Source organism: Sebastes fasciatus, chromosome 24 (assembly GCF_043250625.1).
Source record: "Sebastes fasciatus isolate fSebFas1 chromosome 24, fSebFas1.pri, whole genome shotgun sequence".
NCBI lineage: Eukaryota > Metazoa > Chordata > Actinopteri > Perciformes > Sebastidae > Sebastes > Sebastes fasciatus.
Window position 1 is genome coordinate 10,331,317 of NC_133818.1, and position 15,727 is coordinate 10,347,043.

Genomic DNA, 15,727 nt, shown 5'->3' on the forward strand with positions numbered 1-15,727 from the left:
TCCTCTGTCTATCTACAATACCCATTTATCATATATTAGACTACATTGTGTTATCTAATATGATAATATAGGCAACATTTACAAACGGATTAACCCCCTTAAGACACTGAAATGTATATTTCACTCACTCCAACATCCCAGCAAAGATGTGCTATTAAAGTTGTTCAGTTGGGCATGTGGCAACTGATTGATAATATAAGAGCTTGTCCAAACATAATAAAATGAGTTTATATTTCATTTATTTTACTAACTGCTTGACAATGGATACTGGGTTTGTTACTTTATGACAGACGGATCTTTTTGAAGGTTTATTTGGAAAGATAAAAAGTTAAAAAAGGTAATGTTACAAATAGAACTTGTGCAAACACGCTTTCAAAACAGATGCGGTACCGGGAGGTGGTCGGCTTATATTATTAACGCGGTGTGTTTCCGTGTAACGTTACGGCGGATGTCTCTCTCATTCAGCAGCATTGTTGTGTCCGTATACGTTGTCCCTCATCGTCCCGTCATCTACTGTTTTTTTCCTCCTCACCGCGGACGGCAATCAACCCTGGTTGAGTCCTCGGTGTGAAAGGGGTATTAGAGACTTTGGATTACTTTGGTTCATTACAATTTTTTAAGTGATGAACTTTTAACAATCTTGAACAGAACAACAAGAGTCTGCGTTCCCAAGAAAACACCCTGGAGTAACAGATGAAAAGATGAATATGGAGAAAATAATCCCATTTATAATATGAGCTAATAATGAGAGTTTATTACTGTGAGCCATGAAAGAGAAACAGCAGAAGAGAAAACATAATTTAAGCTGTTAATAACTTTGGGGAAACCTTGTTATAGGTCTGTTTACATGCATCATACTACTCCAATTAGGGAAACTAATTTTAAACAATTCCTGTAATTGATTTTCAGCCATGTACAGATCAATAATTGTTGTTTAAGCACTAAGAGCTTATTAAATACAAATCACATTCTATTCCTCGAGCAAAATAAATAATATTGTTCTTGAAATGACGACCCCTCTCTGAAGAATAAAATAAAACAAAACAATAAATAAATAAATAAATAAATAAATAAATAACTAGATAAATAACAAAATAAAATAAAATAAAACAAAATAACGTACTTACTTACTTTTTGCTCTCACTCTATGTTAATTATTCAAAAAATGACCAAAAACGTAACAATAATTCTGCTCTACTTACTTTTCTGGAAGACCTAAATATTCAGGCATGTAAAGCCTAACCGTAACATAATAGGCTGCAGCCTGCAAATGTCAAGAAGTAGTAAAATGTCCCTCTATACACAGCTTTCGAACTAACACCTGAAAACTAAATGATATGTCTATAACTACTGAGAGGAGTTGAGGAGTGGAACAACACCTGGTTGCCCCGCTGCAAAGCTGGGCTTGGTGAAGAGCGACTATCGAACTGAGGGACGACGCTGGTGACGGATATATACAGTATATACTGTAGGCAGGGCCTCACATGCGTCACCACAGGTCATCGGCCTTAAAAGGCGTGAATAGAGATGTTTTCAGGTAGGTGATATCCCATACTATAGTGAGTGAATTGACTGGAAGGGAACTTCAGCGAAACCTGAAAGCTTTAGCAGAAACCTAATTATGATGGAAAATCCCAAGAACATTTAAGCTCTCCATCTTTGTTTTGGGTTTTGTGCATCTCACAAGGTAACAATATTTTGTCAATGTGTGTTTACGGAGCCTCCTGTGATTGGAATAATGAAGATGCATGAAAACAGAATATCATCTTTACAGGTTGAGAGGAAGCATTTGGGTTTTGTTAAAGGGACAGGAGAGAAGATTAGGACCCACATCATTTAACACAGAGAAGACAAAAAAAGCAACTTAAAAAGCGAGTGATGATGTCATGATGATCACGGTTCTATGGGTGGGGAGAGGGATACGTACTTTCAGCAGCTAGCAGTCCTAGAGACAGCACAGCAGAAGAAAAAAAACAGCAAAAGAAAGAGAGGCTGAGATTAGAGGAGGTGTACCGCTGCAACTACAGATGTAGAGTTTAACACCTCACAACGACAGGAAAAAGAAAGAGACGATAAAGAGTCAGAGAGCAGGCAGTGTGAGGAGGCATGAGGGCAGGTAGGTAATAAAAAGAGGAAGAGGGGGAAATAGAGGAGCAACAGAGAGAGAAGCTCAGCAAAAAGCAGCCAAGTCTACGGACAATCTGCCGCAAGCATCTTCCAGCAACGTGTCTACAATGTCAGAAATAACCCAGCCACCAGGAAGCATGACTGCAACAGACTGCAAGCCTCAGCAGAAAGGACATACGTGATAGTATCAGTATATCTGGCTGCATATCAACCTGAGCCAATGTGAAGAGCTTAACTCGTCGCACTGATTCATCAGGTGGTGATGCACCACACCGCTCACTTTCTACAGTTTATGACACCTGACACAAGTGGTTTCCGTGTGCTGATGATAACGACTGGCAGGTACGGCCTGCAGGTCTTCTTATCAAAAGGAAGTGAAAGTCCGAGGCAGAGACAGGGAAGTGAGGCTATTGGGCAACATCTGTCTTCATCTCGACAGAGGAAGCTCTACGCAGACAGCTGGAGATCACATCAAGAATAGAAACCACGAGAATAGAAACTGGGCTTGAAAGTGAACGTGTTCTTTGGTGAAAATCATCTTTGACCTTACGTGACACCGGTGGATATTCACATGTCAGGAGAACTTACTCTTACTCGTACATGAACCACATAATTTAAAGTAGGGATGTCACGAGGACAGATACTTCGGTACCAAGTCCAAAATTCTGAAAACGTTGCGGTACTCGTTTTTCTACAGCACCCCAGGTACCGTCATGGCTCGAGACTAACGGCGTCGGAAGATAGAAAAATGTGATTGGGGCGCAGTAAACTCACTATTTTTACCCTGATAATGTTACAATATGAACAACAAATCTGTGTTGAAGTTGGCAGGATGATAGTGTTCTGCAGTGTGAGTTACCTGAGGAGGTGGGGTCATCTGAGAAGTCGTGTAGCTCCTCTGGGGGGTCGCCGTAGAAGGAGTTAAACTTGTGGCTGGAGACAGCAGCCAGCACTGCACCCTGGGATACAGAGCGGGGAAACCACAGCTGTTACATTAGGCCCCGTGTTGTGGGGTGTATGTACGTGCTTTTTGTGTTCGTATATGAGGCCGTAAAGGGACAAGAAATCAATCGGGGTCATCAACTGTGGAGGAGTTGACACTTCCTCTCATCTCAGAGTTTATCATGTTGAATTTTAGAGTTTAACATCAACGCGGTGCTGACCTTCAGCTTCCTCCTGGCGTTGAACTTCCTCAGCTGCTCCACTGTTTCAGGCAGGTGGATCTTGTAGGCATACCTGTCCCTCTCCTACACACACACCAAACACACAGATATTCACATAAGGACAAGTAGAAACACAAGGGTGTGGACATAAGCACACACAGAGGCACACATAAGAGCACACGCAGAACGGATGTGAAAGCAGCGCTGTGGTTCCAAGCAGAAGGAAATGTTCTCGAGTCAGCATCAGGAAGAGCAGTGGTTTAAAGGTCACTTCGAGTTGCAAACACCAAAGAGCCACATCACACTAAATGTCTGCTGCTTTTAACTGTTAAAAGTTCACATCTACAGTAGGGCTGGGACGATGTTGTTATCGCCTGATTCGCTACTATCACGATACTTGGGTGCCGATTCGATATGTATTGTGATTCTCCAAGTATTGTCAGTCGATATTACAATTTGTTGAGATTTTTGTTAATTTTTTAAACACTTAAAGTTAAATCATACACTTCTAGGGACTTTTACGTTGGAAAATATCTAGATTAATCTAGTAAAAATGTTTGATTATCAGCCTGTATGTAGTCAGAGATGTCCTGAAGTCAAATATATCAGGAATTATTTATTGAATTTTTTCCAGAAATTCACAAATTAGTGGTATTTTCTTTTTAATTTATAAGGGACATATAATGTTTTATATTTCTGGTGAATATAATCCAATCAATCTTATTTCCATATATGTATTTTGAAAACCAGATGTAGTCGCATGTGTATACGTCCGCTAACTTCACCAAGTCTGTCGCTAACTCTCCCGTCAGCTCCGTTCTCTTTATACATCCACGGTCAGCTCCATCGGGGCCGTTTGACCAAAACTGTTTCCATACTTTACAGTATGTGCAATGTTTACCACTTTTGGTTTAAAATGTGAGGGTGCAGGTCGTATCCCTGCAGACCCTCCGCAGTTTTCTACTTTCTCGCTTAAGCTTCGTTTTTCTTGAAACGGATTTGACGTCATGTTAAATCAGACTACAACAATAAAAGCGATAACTTCCGTCTACCTCCTCATCGACTCGTTTCAGGCATTAAAAAAATGATTTCGAAGTCATTACAAAAAAACAATCATAGGTGAATCTACAGTGAATTTATAATTAGCAGTTGTGTGTGTGTTTGAGCTTGCCTTCAGCCAGGGGTGGTTGAGAGCCTCGTAGACGGTGATTCGCTCGGCCGGGTCCAGCATCAGCATGCGTCTCACCAGGTCCTTGGCGCTCTCCGAGATGTGGGCCCACTGGCGGGGGTTCATCTGGACGAGCACACACACCCAAACACGCAGACACACAAGAGGACACAGTCAGACGCATGTAGAACACTTCTTTCCCTTTTTTCCTTACTTTAGATTTTTCTATTCAGAGGAATAAGCGCAAAGTTGTAGATGACTACACCCATTCTAAACCCCCCCAATCCCTTCCAAGGTTAGCATACATACATAGAAATAGATTTGGATATCAATAGGCCAAAAACAATCATTTCTAAATAAGTTCTACATACAAATAAAATATATATTGATTGAAAATAAATAAATAATACAAAACAAAAAATAATAGAATAAAATAAAAAGTTTGCAGGATGTATACATAGACTTAGGTTGTGCCCAAAGTCCCAAAGTCCCATACTAACATGCTATTTTAGAACGCTAATACAGTATGTGAGAAAACCTTGTCCGAAAACCTTAGTATGAAACCAATAGTACGCGAATTGCAATCCTATTTCCGGGGAGAAGAGTTGTGTGTCCTCCGTGAATAAAGATATTTTATGAATCCTTGTTTTGAATATCACTGTCTATAATGTTATTGTGAAACCAAGTTGCCGTGTTGGTAGAGCTCCTGTTTTATTTTTCAAAATAAAATCTGAATTCAGCAACAGCTGTTTAGCAGCAGCGTGATGGACGACACCACGGCGTCATCCATCAAGCTGCCTGCCGTGACGGCATCTGCCACAGATTAGTGCACCAAGCAGGAAATTCATACTCTCGGTTGAAAACAGAGGATTTAACAGACCGATCAGATTATTCATCACCTCTCACTGGCTTTTGTAAAAGGGAGAAGTGTGTAACCACTACCACTCACTTAATACCAAATAAGGAATATACTGTATATGATGACTCAGAACAGGCATTCATTAATTCAGAGCTGTATTGAATCATGTCTGGTTGGCGAGAACAACCACACTCTGGTGGTTCTGATAAAGCACACACTGTTCACTTCAGTTCTCTGTAACCTTGACGCACATTGCAGCACAGTGACAAAGAGGAGCTTACAATTGTGCTTAGCTGCAGCTGAAGGGCCCAGCTCTGGTGCAGCGACGAAAACATATTCTATACAGCGTGTCCACTAATGCCGAGTTACACACTACACGAGAATCAAGCCGATTTTGGGCCCGGTTCCCAGCAAAGCCCAGATTTTTTGATGGTTCTAAAGATGAGGTGCCTATTTGGCGATATTTCAGATTTAAACCCAATGCTGTAAGGGAACCATAACATTAACTCATGACTCTCATGCTGTCATCTTGGGTTTTGAGTCTCATGGTGAGTCTGCATATGACCCAGCGCCATTGAAAGAGATGCCAGCTGACAGCCAATCAGAGAGCCTGCTCCATCCCATGTGGCTAATTTGCATTGATTTGTCTCGTTTTAATTCGCGGAGGACCTTGAGGGTTGTGGAAAAGCTAAATACAGAGAATAAGAGGTGAAGCTAAATGACTCAGCAAATCCAACAGCTGATACATTTAGGAAAAGCTAATGCAAATGGGAAAAGAAGTTGCCCTTTTAAATGCCTGATTAAAACCAGTATTCTTAATTCCATTTGTGAATCCAGTTATCTATTTCTCTTTTTAAACTGCATTATCAAATAGCATTTGAAATTCCATTATTTATTTATGAATTCATTCATGTACTTTTAAATGATGTACTTATTGAGTGTTTTATGGTGTTTTTGAAAATCAATTTTTAATTTGAAGTATTTATTGATGGATTCATATTTCATTTATAAATTCTTTTTATAATTCATCTTTTTATTGCCCATTAAAATGTCAAATAATTGAATAGTTTGTAATTTTGTCCATTTTTTCATAGATTCATAAATGAATTTGTAAACATTTATTAATGCCTATTTTTATTGTAAAAGTAGTTATCAATCAATAAAATGCTTTATTACTATTTACTTGACTCTTGTGGTCCTCCATAACAAAGTAGTGCAAAAACTAACATCGCTTATTATCCCTGCTCCGTCCGCCTCTTGTTGTTCACGAATGACATAACAAGTCGTTATTTTCGGGGTCTCTCATTATTTCAACATCTGATAAGATGTGAAAAATCTTTTAGTGTGGGCCAGCCTTAACAGATAATGATGGCGTCTGGTAAATCAGCTCCTACCTTGTATTTCCCCTTGATGATGGCCTCGAACAAGCGCTCCTTGGTGCCGTAGAAAGGGAGGCAGCCGGAGAGGAGGATGAAGAGGATGACTCCGCATCCCCACACGTCCACAGGTTTGCCGTACGGCTCTCTCTTGACGACCTCCGGGGCCATGAAGTGGGGAGTGCCGACTCGACCTGGAGAGAGCAGACAGAGAGACGGTTTTCAGAGTGGTTAGCTACCAGGAGATTCGAGTGTTGGTGGAAATCTGGAGATAACTGCGGTTACAAAGGTGTAAGGATACACAAGCTATATGGGGGCTGCAACTAACAGATACTTTGGGATTAATTCGTTAATTGTTTAGTTAGTAAAAATGCACGAAATAGTGAAAAATGCCTTCATGTCTGTGGGTGTGTGAGTGTTTTCTCAGTCTGTCCTACTGTACCTCCAGCTACTAAACCAGACTCCCCCAGCTGTATCGCCACTCCGAAACCTCCCAGCTTGACTGGAGCCGAGTTCTCCTTTGAGGCCAACAGCACACAGTGAGGCTGCAGAGAGATAAAAAGAGAGGTGGATGAAACAGTTTATATATTTCAACAGGTTAAATGAGGGACTATCTGAGTCGGACTTAAATTATATTCACTCATTAAACTATAAGAGACACTGCACACAACCAACAAACAACTGTGACTTATTCTTTTTACTGACAGAAAGAAGAAAAAAAAATTCTGCAGCTTACAGTAACTGTGCAGAGCATTGCTTAGTTGTTTCTTTGCAAAAGTGCAAAATCCCATATGTTCAATTGCTGGTTAGCGAACCTCGGTTTCACAATGACAAGACTACTTACGCAGCTGTAACCACAATTTAATTATGATGCTGATACAGAGAGGAAATGGTTCTTCCCCCAGGAAGTAGTCAGAACATGAGGGATCATACATGCATGAATATTTAAGATCAGAAAGATCTCGGAAAGCTGTAGAGCAGGATGAAAAATTATGTCAATTTAATTCATATGTGACATCAACTTCAGCGTTCATTTTGGCAGCTGTTTTAGATTTAGTTTTAAGACGAAAATGCTTATTAGTTTTAGTCACATTTTAGTAGTTTTTATCCTTCATAGTTTTAGTCGACAAAAGGTCATTACATTTTAGTCATTACTTTGTGTTCTCTCAATTTTGTCAGCTAATTTCTAATTTATTTAAATGTCCTTTTTTTAGTCATCAGATATATTCAATATTTCAGTCAATCTAGTGTAGCCAGAACCAATACTTATTTCACATAAGATTATCAAATCATTATCTGATGAAAAACGCAGGTTGGATGATTAAGAATGCAGCTTTGCGATTACTCTGAGTCCTCCTGATTGTGCTCATTAGTGACGCGCGGTTCGGTCGCACCCAACCGGTCCATTATGAGAACCGATCGCACCGCCCAACAAGCAAAAATATGCATATCAACCTCCAACACCCGACCCACAAACTATGCATTATAACAGCACAATTGTCAGGACTGCCGCCACAGCAGCGTGCATGTTTGACAGAGAGAGAAATTATCATTCAGTCATTCATTCATTCATTCATTCATTTGCCATTGGGCGAGACTGGGCTGGACAGAGAAAGGGGAAGAGAGATTTTAGTAAAGTTTTGTATTTTTTAAACTTCATTTCAATCTTGTCTTTTTTGCATATTTGAAATCTTCACCGTTATCGGCTTGTCTAGGTCGTAGAAGAAAAGGTTCTTGACGAACATATTTCATCATAGTTTTTGTCAACGAAATTAACACTGAAACCTGTGATACCATCAACAACATACAGTAGAAGACAATCGTGTTTGTTCTGCAGATTACAATCTCCTACATTAGTGGCAGTGCTGTAAAACTGATTGGTTGATCTTTTTTTTTTTTTTTTTAAATGGGCGGGATGAAGAGAAATTAAGGTCAGGACCTTGATTCAAGAGAAACCTAACCAATAAAAGGTCAGGACCTTGATTCAAGAGAAACCTAACCAACGAGCAACAAAGAGTTACTGACAGAGAGAGGGAGGTGAAAGTGAGAGAAATGATGGAAGACAATCAGCAGATATGAAGGAGATCAATTATATGTCCTGAACTATATGGTTTCAGTATGCAACCTGTAATTAGATGCATTATGTCTGCAACATTGTTTTCACACTGGAACCCCAGTTGTATAGGATTGACGCTGCAGGGGGAGGCAGGTATTCCAATACATGCTGTGCTTGCAGAGTCTTTGTCTCCTAATGGCTTCTCTTCACAGGACTCTTAATTGGTGTTAATAAACTGGCATCAGTTAATCAAAATCCCCGCTGTCGCACAATTCAAACGGAGCTGATGATAAAAGGAGTTGTAGCTTTTTACATGTAAAACCTCCAGATATTATGGCACTGATCTGTGCATGCAATATTAAAAAGTTCCTTGGAGAAATAAATTCTGTTAGAATGTAGTATTCTTGCCAATTTAAGTAATTTTATCTACGTGACAGACAGATGAAGCTCAGGAACAGGGTGAGAGTGTGGTGGGCTCACTTCCTGTCTTCACATTTTTTGCACTTCTCGTAATTGGGGGGGAATTGATGGGCGTAGAGGATGTTGACTGAGACAGCGTGAGAAGAGAGAGAGAGAGAGAGAGACGCAGTGAGAGGGAGTGAAAACAAGACGACCGGCAGACTAAACAGTCATATCGGTGAGAGGGTAAGAGAGAGCTCTTCAACAACGAAAGAGAGGACAATGAACAATATAGAAAAAGTCTGAAGGCAGAGAGCTGAGAGGAGGACGGGGAGGAGCAGACGCTGTCTAAAGGATGTGAAAATAAGAAGTCTGCAGGATTTATGACTCATTTGGAGACTGACGAAACAGGTGAACATAGCAAAAGAAAAGGACTGTTGTTGGAGAATATCTTATCATATATGCAACTTTTTAAAAAAAGTTACAGTTTGATGGAGGAAGAAAACACACCCATGCACTCTCTCACACATTTAAACTGCAGCTGTGCTGAAAAATCTCCACGCGAGGAAAATTGATGGTGAGTGTTCTGGCTTAATTCAAACATCTGTGTGTGTCAGTCGGAGAGCAAGTTTGCGTGAGTGTCCGTGTATGAGCGTGCATCTATCCTCGGCTTTATTGTAATACCATGGAGCTGGAATTTATGGGTTAAATAGGCATGAAACTTTCAATTAGTCATGAGTGCAGCTCCCACCCGTAAAAAACAAATAAACTAAAAACTATGAGCGACAGAAAACACAATTGTTGTTCAGATGTTTTCCAGTATATTTAATACCTCCTCTTTCACCTTACTCAGGATGACCCTGTCTGTCTTTTGTTGTCTTGATTGTTTGTTATAAAACAACAAAAAGAAAAGTATTTTTTAAAAAAATGAAGAAAATACAGCCCACATATTACTCATGTCTGTGCATTACTTATAAAATATGTAAATGCAGTTTCACTGTGAGGGCGCTCAACTTTTTAATGCCTTTCATTTTATCTGTTTAAATTAGAGCCGTCAAAGTTAACATAATAATAACGCAAATTTGTTTTAATGGCACTCATTTCTTTAACGCATTAACGCAACTTGCGATTCAGTTGACTTTTCTGCCATCCTCGTCGCTGTTTTGGTTCTTGAATAATGTCCGTTTCTCCCACTTGTCTTCCATCTCTGTTTCTTGCAGTGTTAAACGCTGTGTCAGCTTCTCCAAAATGTATATCTCTGCTATTACCCCTATCCACTGCTCGTGCGTAGGGGGTTCCACTCTCCCCCATTTCCTTGTGATAGCTTTCTTACTAGCTATTAACAATGTTTGAACTGGGCTCAGTTAAAAAAAAATTTTAGTTTTACATTTGCATAAAGCAGTATATTTGTCCACTCCCATGTTGATAAGAGTATTAAAAACTTGACAAATCAATTGTGATTAATTATCGATTGACAGCCCTAGTTTAAATCTGTTTGATCAGTGAGAAAAAATTAATTGACAATTGTGTGTTTTTTTCTTCTTTCTCAGAGCCAAATGATCAACAACCCTGAAGTTGCCACTCCTCAGACACAATGACCACCTTCTCCTCGGCCTCGTCATTCCCCTTCAATCTTTCAGCCTCTGCGTCGTCCAGCTCTTCTCTTCCTGTCTCTATTTCATCCCTCCCTGATTCCATGTCATCATTCTTCACTGCCACCTCTCTTCCACCTTCCTCCACCTCTTCCTCAAACCATACTGTGTGTTCGTTTGATGACGCTGCCCTCCGCCTGCCGCTGGCGGTCCTATACTCCCTGTTCTTCCTCTTTGGGCTTGTGGGTAACCTCTTTGCCCTGTGGGTCTTCCTTTTCCTACATAAAAGCCGCAACTCTGTGCGAGTGTTTCTCATCAACTGTGCCGTGGCTGATCTGGTCCTGCTGGCGTGCCTGCCCTTCAGGGTTTTCTACCACGTTAACAGAAACAAGTGGGTGCTGGGATCTGTCGCCTGCAAGATGGTGGGGAATCTGTTTTATATGAACATGTACATCAGTATCACTCTACTGGGGCTCATCAGCTTGGACAGATACTTGAGGTTAAAGGGGAAAGGCAGAGCGCGGAGAGGTGTGAGATTGACGCTGTGGGGCCACAGCCGGCCGTGGAGCTGGGTGGCGTGCGGGGCCCTGTGGGGTCTGTCGCTGGCGGCGCTGGTGCCCATGATCGCCACGGCGGAGGACAAAGAGTTCACCGACAAGTGCTTCCAGTACAAGATGCGCCAGAGCAAAGCCAAAGGGAAGGCCTACTTCAACGCCGTGCTAGTGCTGTTGTTCTGGCTCGTGTTCATCATGCTGGTGGTGTCTTATGCGAAGATCGCTTCGCAGTTGCTGAGGGTGTCGCGGGACAAGCCGGATCTTCCCAACGCACAGAGGTATGAACGAACGGCCAAGAAGTCCTTCTTTGTCCTGTTTCTGTTCACCGTCTGCTTCGGGCCCTACCACGCCTTCCGACCCGTCTACATCCTCTCCCAGCTCGGCGGAACGGTATCCTGCGACTACTTGCAGCTGGTGGACCGCACCAATGAGGTGATGCTGTTATTCTCCGCCTTCAACAGCTGTTTGGATCCCGTCATGTACTTTCTGCTGTCCGGCTCAGTGCGCAAAACCGCCCTCCGAGCGCTCGGACACCGACTTGGCAACCGGCTTCACTTCCTGAACGACGCAACATCAAACAGCTCGACAACGGAGTTCAGACGACCGTCCGCGCTTACGGCTTTTCCTAACGCTGAACTGAACACCCCTTCAGTCACACCCAGAACAAGCATCTGTGTCATCAACTCCACCCTCCGCCGCACAGGATTGACCACGCTTCCACCTACTGGCCAACAGTGATAACAAGTTTGTCTGACTGTAAATGACGTCCGCCTGAACACTGAAGGAGAAAGAAATATCTGACATTTCTAACCGGACTGGTTGGCTAATTCTCTGTAAAACTGAGCAAAGCATTTCTGCACATACCTACTTCTTTTGTTAAAAACAAATAAATATGTTTTTTTACTACTGAGCTATTCTTACTGTGTTGGCTTCTGAACAGCTGTGCTGCTGCTGCATGGGAATCATTGTTTAAGTTCTAGTTCAATGCCTGAGAAAGACTGACAATGCAGTAATGTCTGAGGAGATGCACTTCAGTGACCTCTGTGACAGTAGCTTTGCAGTATACATGTATTTAAATGTGCATTTCCCATCAGAGAGAGATAAGTAAACGTGTGAAATGCAGACTTAAACACGCGTTTCCTTCCTCCAACTCTGACAGAGGCACAGCTCAGTCTGCTTAGGGTTCATTTAGTCCAAGATAAATTCTTCAGAGTTTAGCAAAATTAGGTTTATAATGAGTGAATCCAGAATTAAAATTAAGCAGAGCTCTGTTGCATAATTAAAAACGAATCTAATGTTTAAACCAAAATTTTAAATAAATAAATGTGCGAGCTGTCAGGACCTAGTAAGCAGACTATTAAAGAGGGGGGGACCCGCAAACGTTTTGTGTCTCTTTTTAGTCGTTTTGCGTCTCTTTGTCTGTCTTTATAGTCATTTTGTGTCTCTTTGTAGATGTTTTGCATCATTTTGTAGACATTTCGCGTCTCTTTGTAGATGTTGTGTGTCTCTTTGTAGACCTTTTTATCCATTTGTGACCAAACATTGTTTGCTAGTTAGCTGGCTTAAAAGTCAGTTAGCCTAACGTTACTCATGATGGCTCGGCAGAGTCTCTCTAACTTCTCCTCTAACTTATGGCGCAATATAGCAAAAAAAACAAATAGAAGATAAAAACGAACAACAGCACAGTAAAGAAAAAAAGAGACTTCCTGTTGGTCTAAACTTCCTGCTCAGCGTCATACAGTTTCCTTGCTTAACTGGTATCTTTAGAGAAATTCAGCAGCATCATAAAACTCAATTGGGTTGAGTCCGTCCTTTAACTTTCTTCAAGTAATTTGAATATTTTGCTCAAGCCATCTAAAAAGGTAGCTTTTCTAAAAGTTAAACCTCAAGGGTAAGTTTAAAGCCAATACTGGATCACAGTTTACATTTTTAAATTGTTAAGTTTTGGTGCACCCAAATTCAATTTCATCTAGAGTTACTAATTTTTTTTATTTTTTTTAAAAGTTATTTTTTTGGGGGCATTTTCCATTTTTTTTTATTGACAGGACAGTGGATAGAGTCTTGAAAGGGGGGAGAGAGAGAGTGGATTCGAACCCGGGCCGCCGCGGTCAGGACCAAGCCTTAATACATGGACGCCCGCTCTACCAACTGAGCTAACCCAGGCGCCCTAGAGTTACTAACTTGAGGGAACGAGTTAATAAAATTTTCTCCTAGGGGTGTAGGGGGGCTCCGTACTATACTGACATTTAAAGAGAGCTTTAAATGGATCTTTCTTAATTTTAAGGGAGTTTTAACTGGTGAAACATGATTTAAAGTTAAACCATGATTGAATCAGGTTTGAAGTTGAATCCTTGCTGGTGCAACCCAGCACAAGTGAGTTCAAACAAACACCAGCAGTAATGTGCAACTACCGTTACACCCAGTTTTGACCACAGAGCACACACAGCTATTGGTCTTATACTGAAAACAAGGCTGCATTGATCCCTTTGGGGACTGTGTTAGGTAGCAAGGTAACGGTAGTGATGGATCAAGGGCATGGTTAAGCACTGCTCCATCTGGTCTTTTAGTGTGTGTGTCCTGTGTTAGATGGCTAATCCTGCTGGAGTCACTGGTTGACGCTAATCTGACTGTAAGAACTCTTAAAAAGACTGGAAATGCGATACAACCCAGCATGACGCACTGGTTTGCAAACTAGAGGGTTTTCAAGGTGGTTAGACATGTTTGCTCTCAACAACACATAACAACTAGGAGTTAATGTGCCAAAGAGCGGATGTTGTGTGTGATGGGTTTTCTGGTAAACAGTGTCATGCTTTTGACCTTCTACCTACAGACAGTACAGATAAACATCTTCTCAGAAGTGTGAAGACAGATGAGTTAGACATTCATTACCCTTGTTATGAAAAGGTTTACCAGCTCATACTCAGATTAAGGGACATGTTTGGTGGTTTCAATGACTGAGAGATCTCACCTTTACATCACGATGAATCACATTGTTGTCGTGGCAGTACCGAAGCGCCTCCAAAATCTGCCTCATGTAGTGGCTGGATGCACAGAAACAGACTAGGGTGAGATCGTTTGGGCCATCCACAAATTGTTGTTTATTTCAGGCTTCATTAATATTTAAACCCCACAGTTCCCAGACTGTTTGTCCTACCTGGCCACTGCTTCGCTGTACACAAACCCAGCGTCGGCTCTCTTCACTATTTCAAAACACAGGTCTGCTCCGTCCATACTGAGGAGAGCGAGAGAAAGAGGAAGAAATTAGGTTTCTACCGATTACAGATAAGAGTTACTCAAGAGCAGATGAACTAGCATCTCTCAGAATAGTGTTTAAAGCAGAGTGCATAAATCTACATCCGTCAGGGAGACATTTTATGACCTGCTGTCACTGGCGTAAACACAGAGGCACTATATTTTCATTATAGCACTTTTCAGCCAGCAACAATCCCCAGGGCAGCTTTCACAGATACACATTCACAACATAAAACCCACACAGAGGAAACAAATTAACCAGGCAAGTTGATTAAGAAAATTATATCTCCAACAAAGGCCGGGAGGGAGCTGATTCTCCACTGTCTCCTGTGGATTTATATACATTTAACTAAATAAATCTGTCAAGATTCAGTGGGATTTTGTTGCTAGTTGCCATTAAAAGGTTTATTATTTCAGCACTTATACTTTATAATAAAAAAGACAAAGTTTCAATCAAACTCAGACTAAAAAAAATGTACTACTATAGATACATATAGAGCTGGGAGATATGGGAAAAAATAGGGTTTTACAGGAGTAGTTTGGGTGTTTTGAAGTGGGGTATTACCTACAGTGAAAGATGCCCCCAGCTTGGAGAAACAAAGACACTGCGGGTTACCGCACGGAAGCAAAGCAATGTACTGCTGTGGACGGGGCCGGCAGCAAAACGGATTTTAGCTACCTAAAAGAAAGGCCCACCTAAAAAACAATCAGTTTAAGTGTACGCCATATTTAGAATATTTCCGCTGCTTAACTTGCCGTGAGACAGCTATACAGTCTATATTTCCAACAGGGAACTCCAGCCGTTATCTATGCTCTCGCCAAAGCAACCAGACTCAAAATTGTGATTTTACCTCGCAGAACACGGGAGTTGCTGGTCTACCGCTGCCTCGATCAGTTAGTTCTTTTGTGTTATTGTGTGACTTTGGTTAGTTTTTATATTCACCAAAGACACACAATAGCACAAACAAACTAACCGATTGAGGCAGCGGTAGACCAGCAACTCCTGTGTTCTGCGAGGTAAAATTACAGGTCTGGTGGCTTTGACAAGAGCATAGATGGATAAAACGGCTTCAACTCCCCGTTGGAAAGGGCTGTCTGACGGCAAGGTAAAGCAGTGAATATATTTTAAATATAGCATATACTTAAAGTTTTTTTAGGTGAGGCCTTCTTTTCGGTAGCTA

The 15,727-nt window shown here is 41.2% G+C and overlaps 2 protein-coding genes across 7 annotated transcripts in view; one reads left to right on the forward strand and one right to left on the reverse strand.

Annotated features, from left to right (window-relative positions):
• LOC141763054 (peripheral plasma membrane protein CASK-like) overlaps positions 1 to 15,727 on the reverse strand; it is a 53,032-nt gene that overhangs the window by 18,354 nt on the left and 18,951 nt on the right. For 4 of the 6 annotated variants that reach the window (XM_074627306.1, XM_074627303.1, XM_074627302.1 and 1 more), the window contains exons 4-11: positions 14,449 to 14,526; positions 14,263 to 14,335; positions 7,136 to 7,238; positions 6,712 to 6,887; positions 4,462 to 4,584; positions 3,291 to 3,374; positions 2,987 to 3,086; positions 1,928 to 1,945 (exon numbers count right to left, since the gene is read on the reverse strand). In XM_074627306.1, the coding sequence (XP_074483407.1) occupies positions 1,928 to 1,945; positions 2,987 to 3,086; positions 3,291 to 3,374; positions 4,462 to 4,584; positions 6,712 to 6,887; positions 7,136 to 7,238; positions 14,263 to 14,335; positions 14,449 to 14,526 (755 nt within the window). The remainder of the gene's footprint in view (positions 1 to 1,927; positions 1,946 to 2,986; positions 3,087 to 3,290; positions 3,375 to 4,461; positions 4,585 to 6,711; positions 6,888 to 7,135; positions 7,239 to 14,262; positions 14,336 to 14,448; positions 14,527 to 15,727) is intronic. The other 2 variants (XM_074627307.1, XM_074627304.1) reach the window with 1 other exon arrangement.
• gpr34a (G protein-coupled receptor 34a) lies at positions 8,947 to 12,204 on the forward strand. Its single transcript, XM_074627316.1, has 2 exons — positions 8,947 to 9,725; positions 10,699 to 12,204. The coding sequence occupies exon 2, from the start codon at positions 10,743 to 10,745 to the stop codon at positions 12,030 to 12,032; it is 1,290 nt and encodes a 429-aa protein (XP_074483417.1). The 5' UTR covers positions 8,947 to 9,725; positions 10,699 to 10,742; the 3' UTR covers positions 12,033 to 12,204.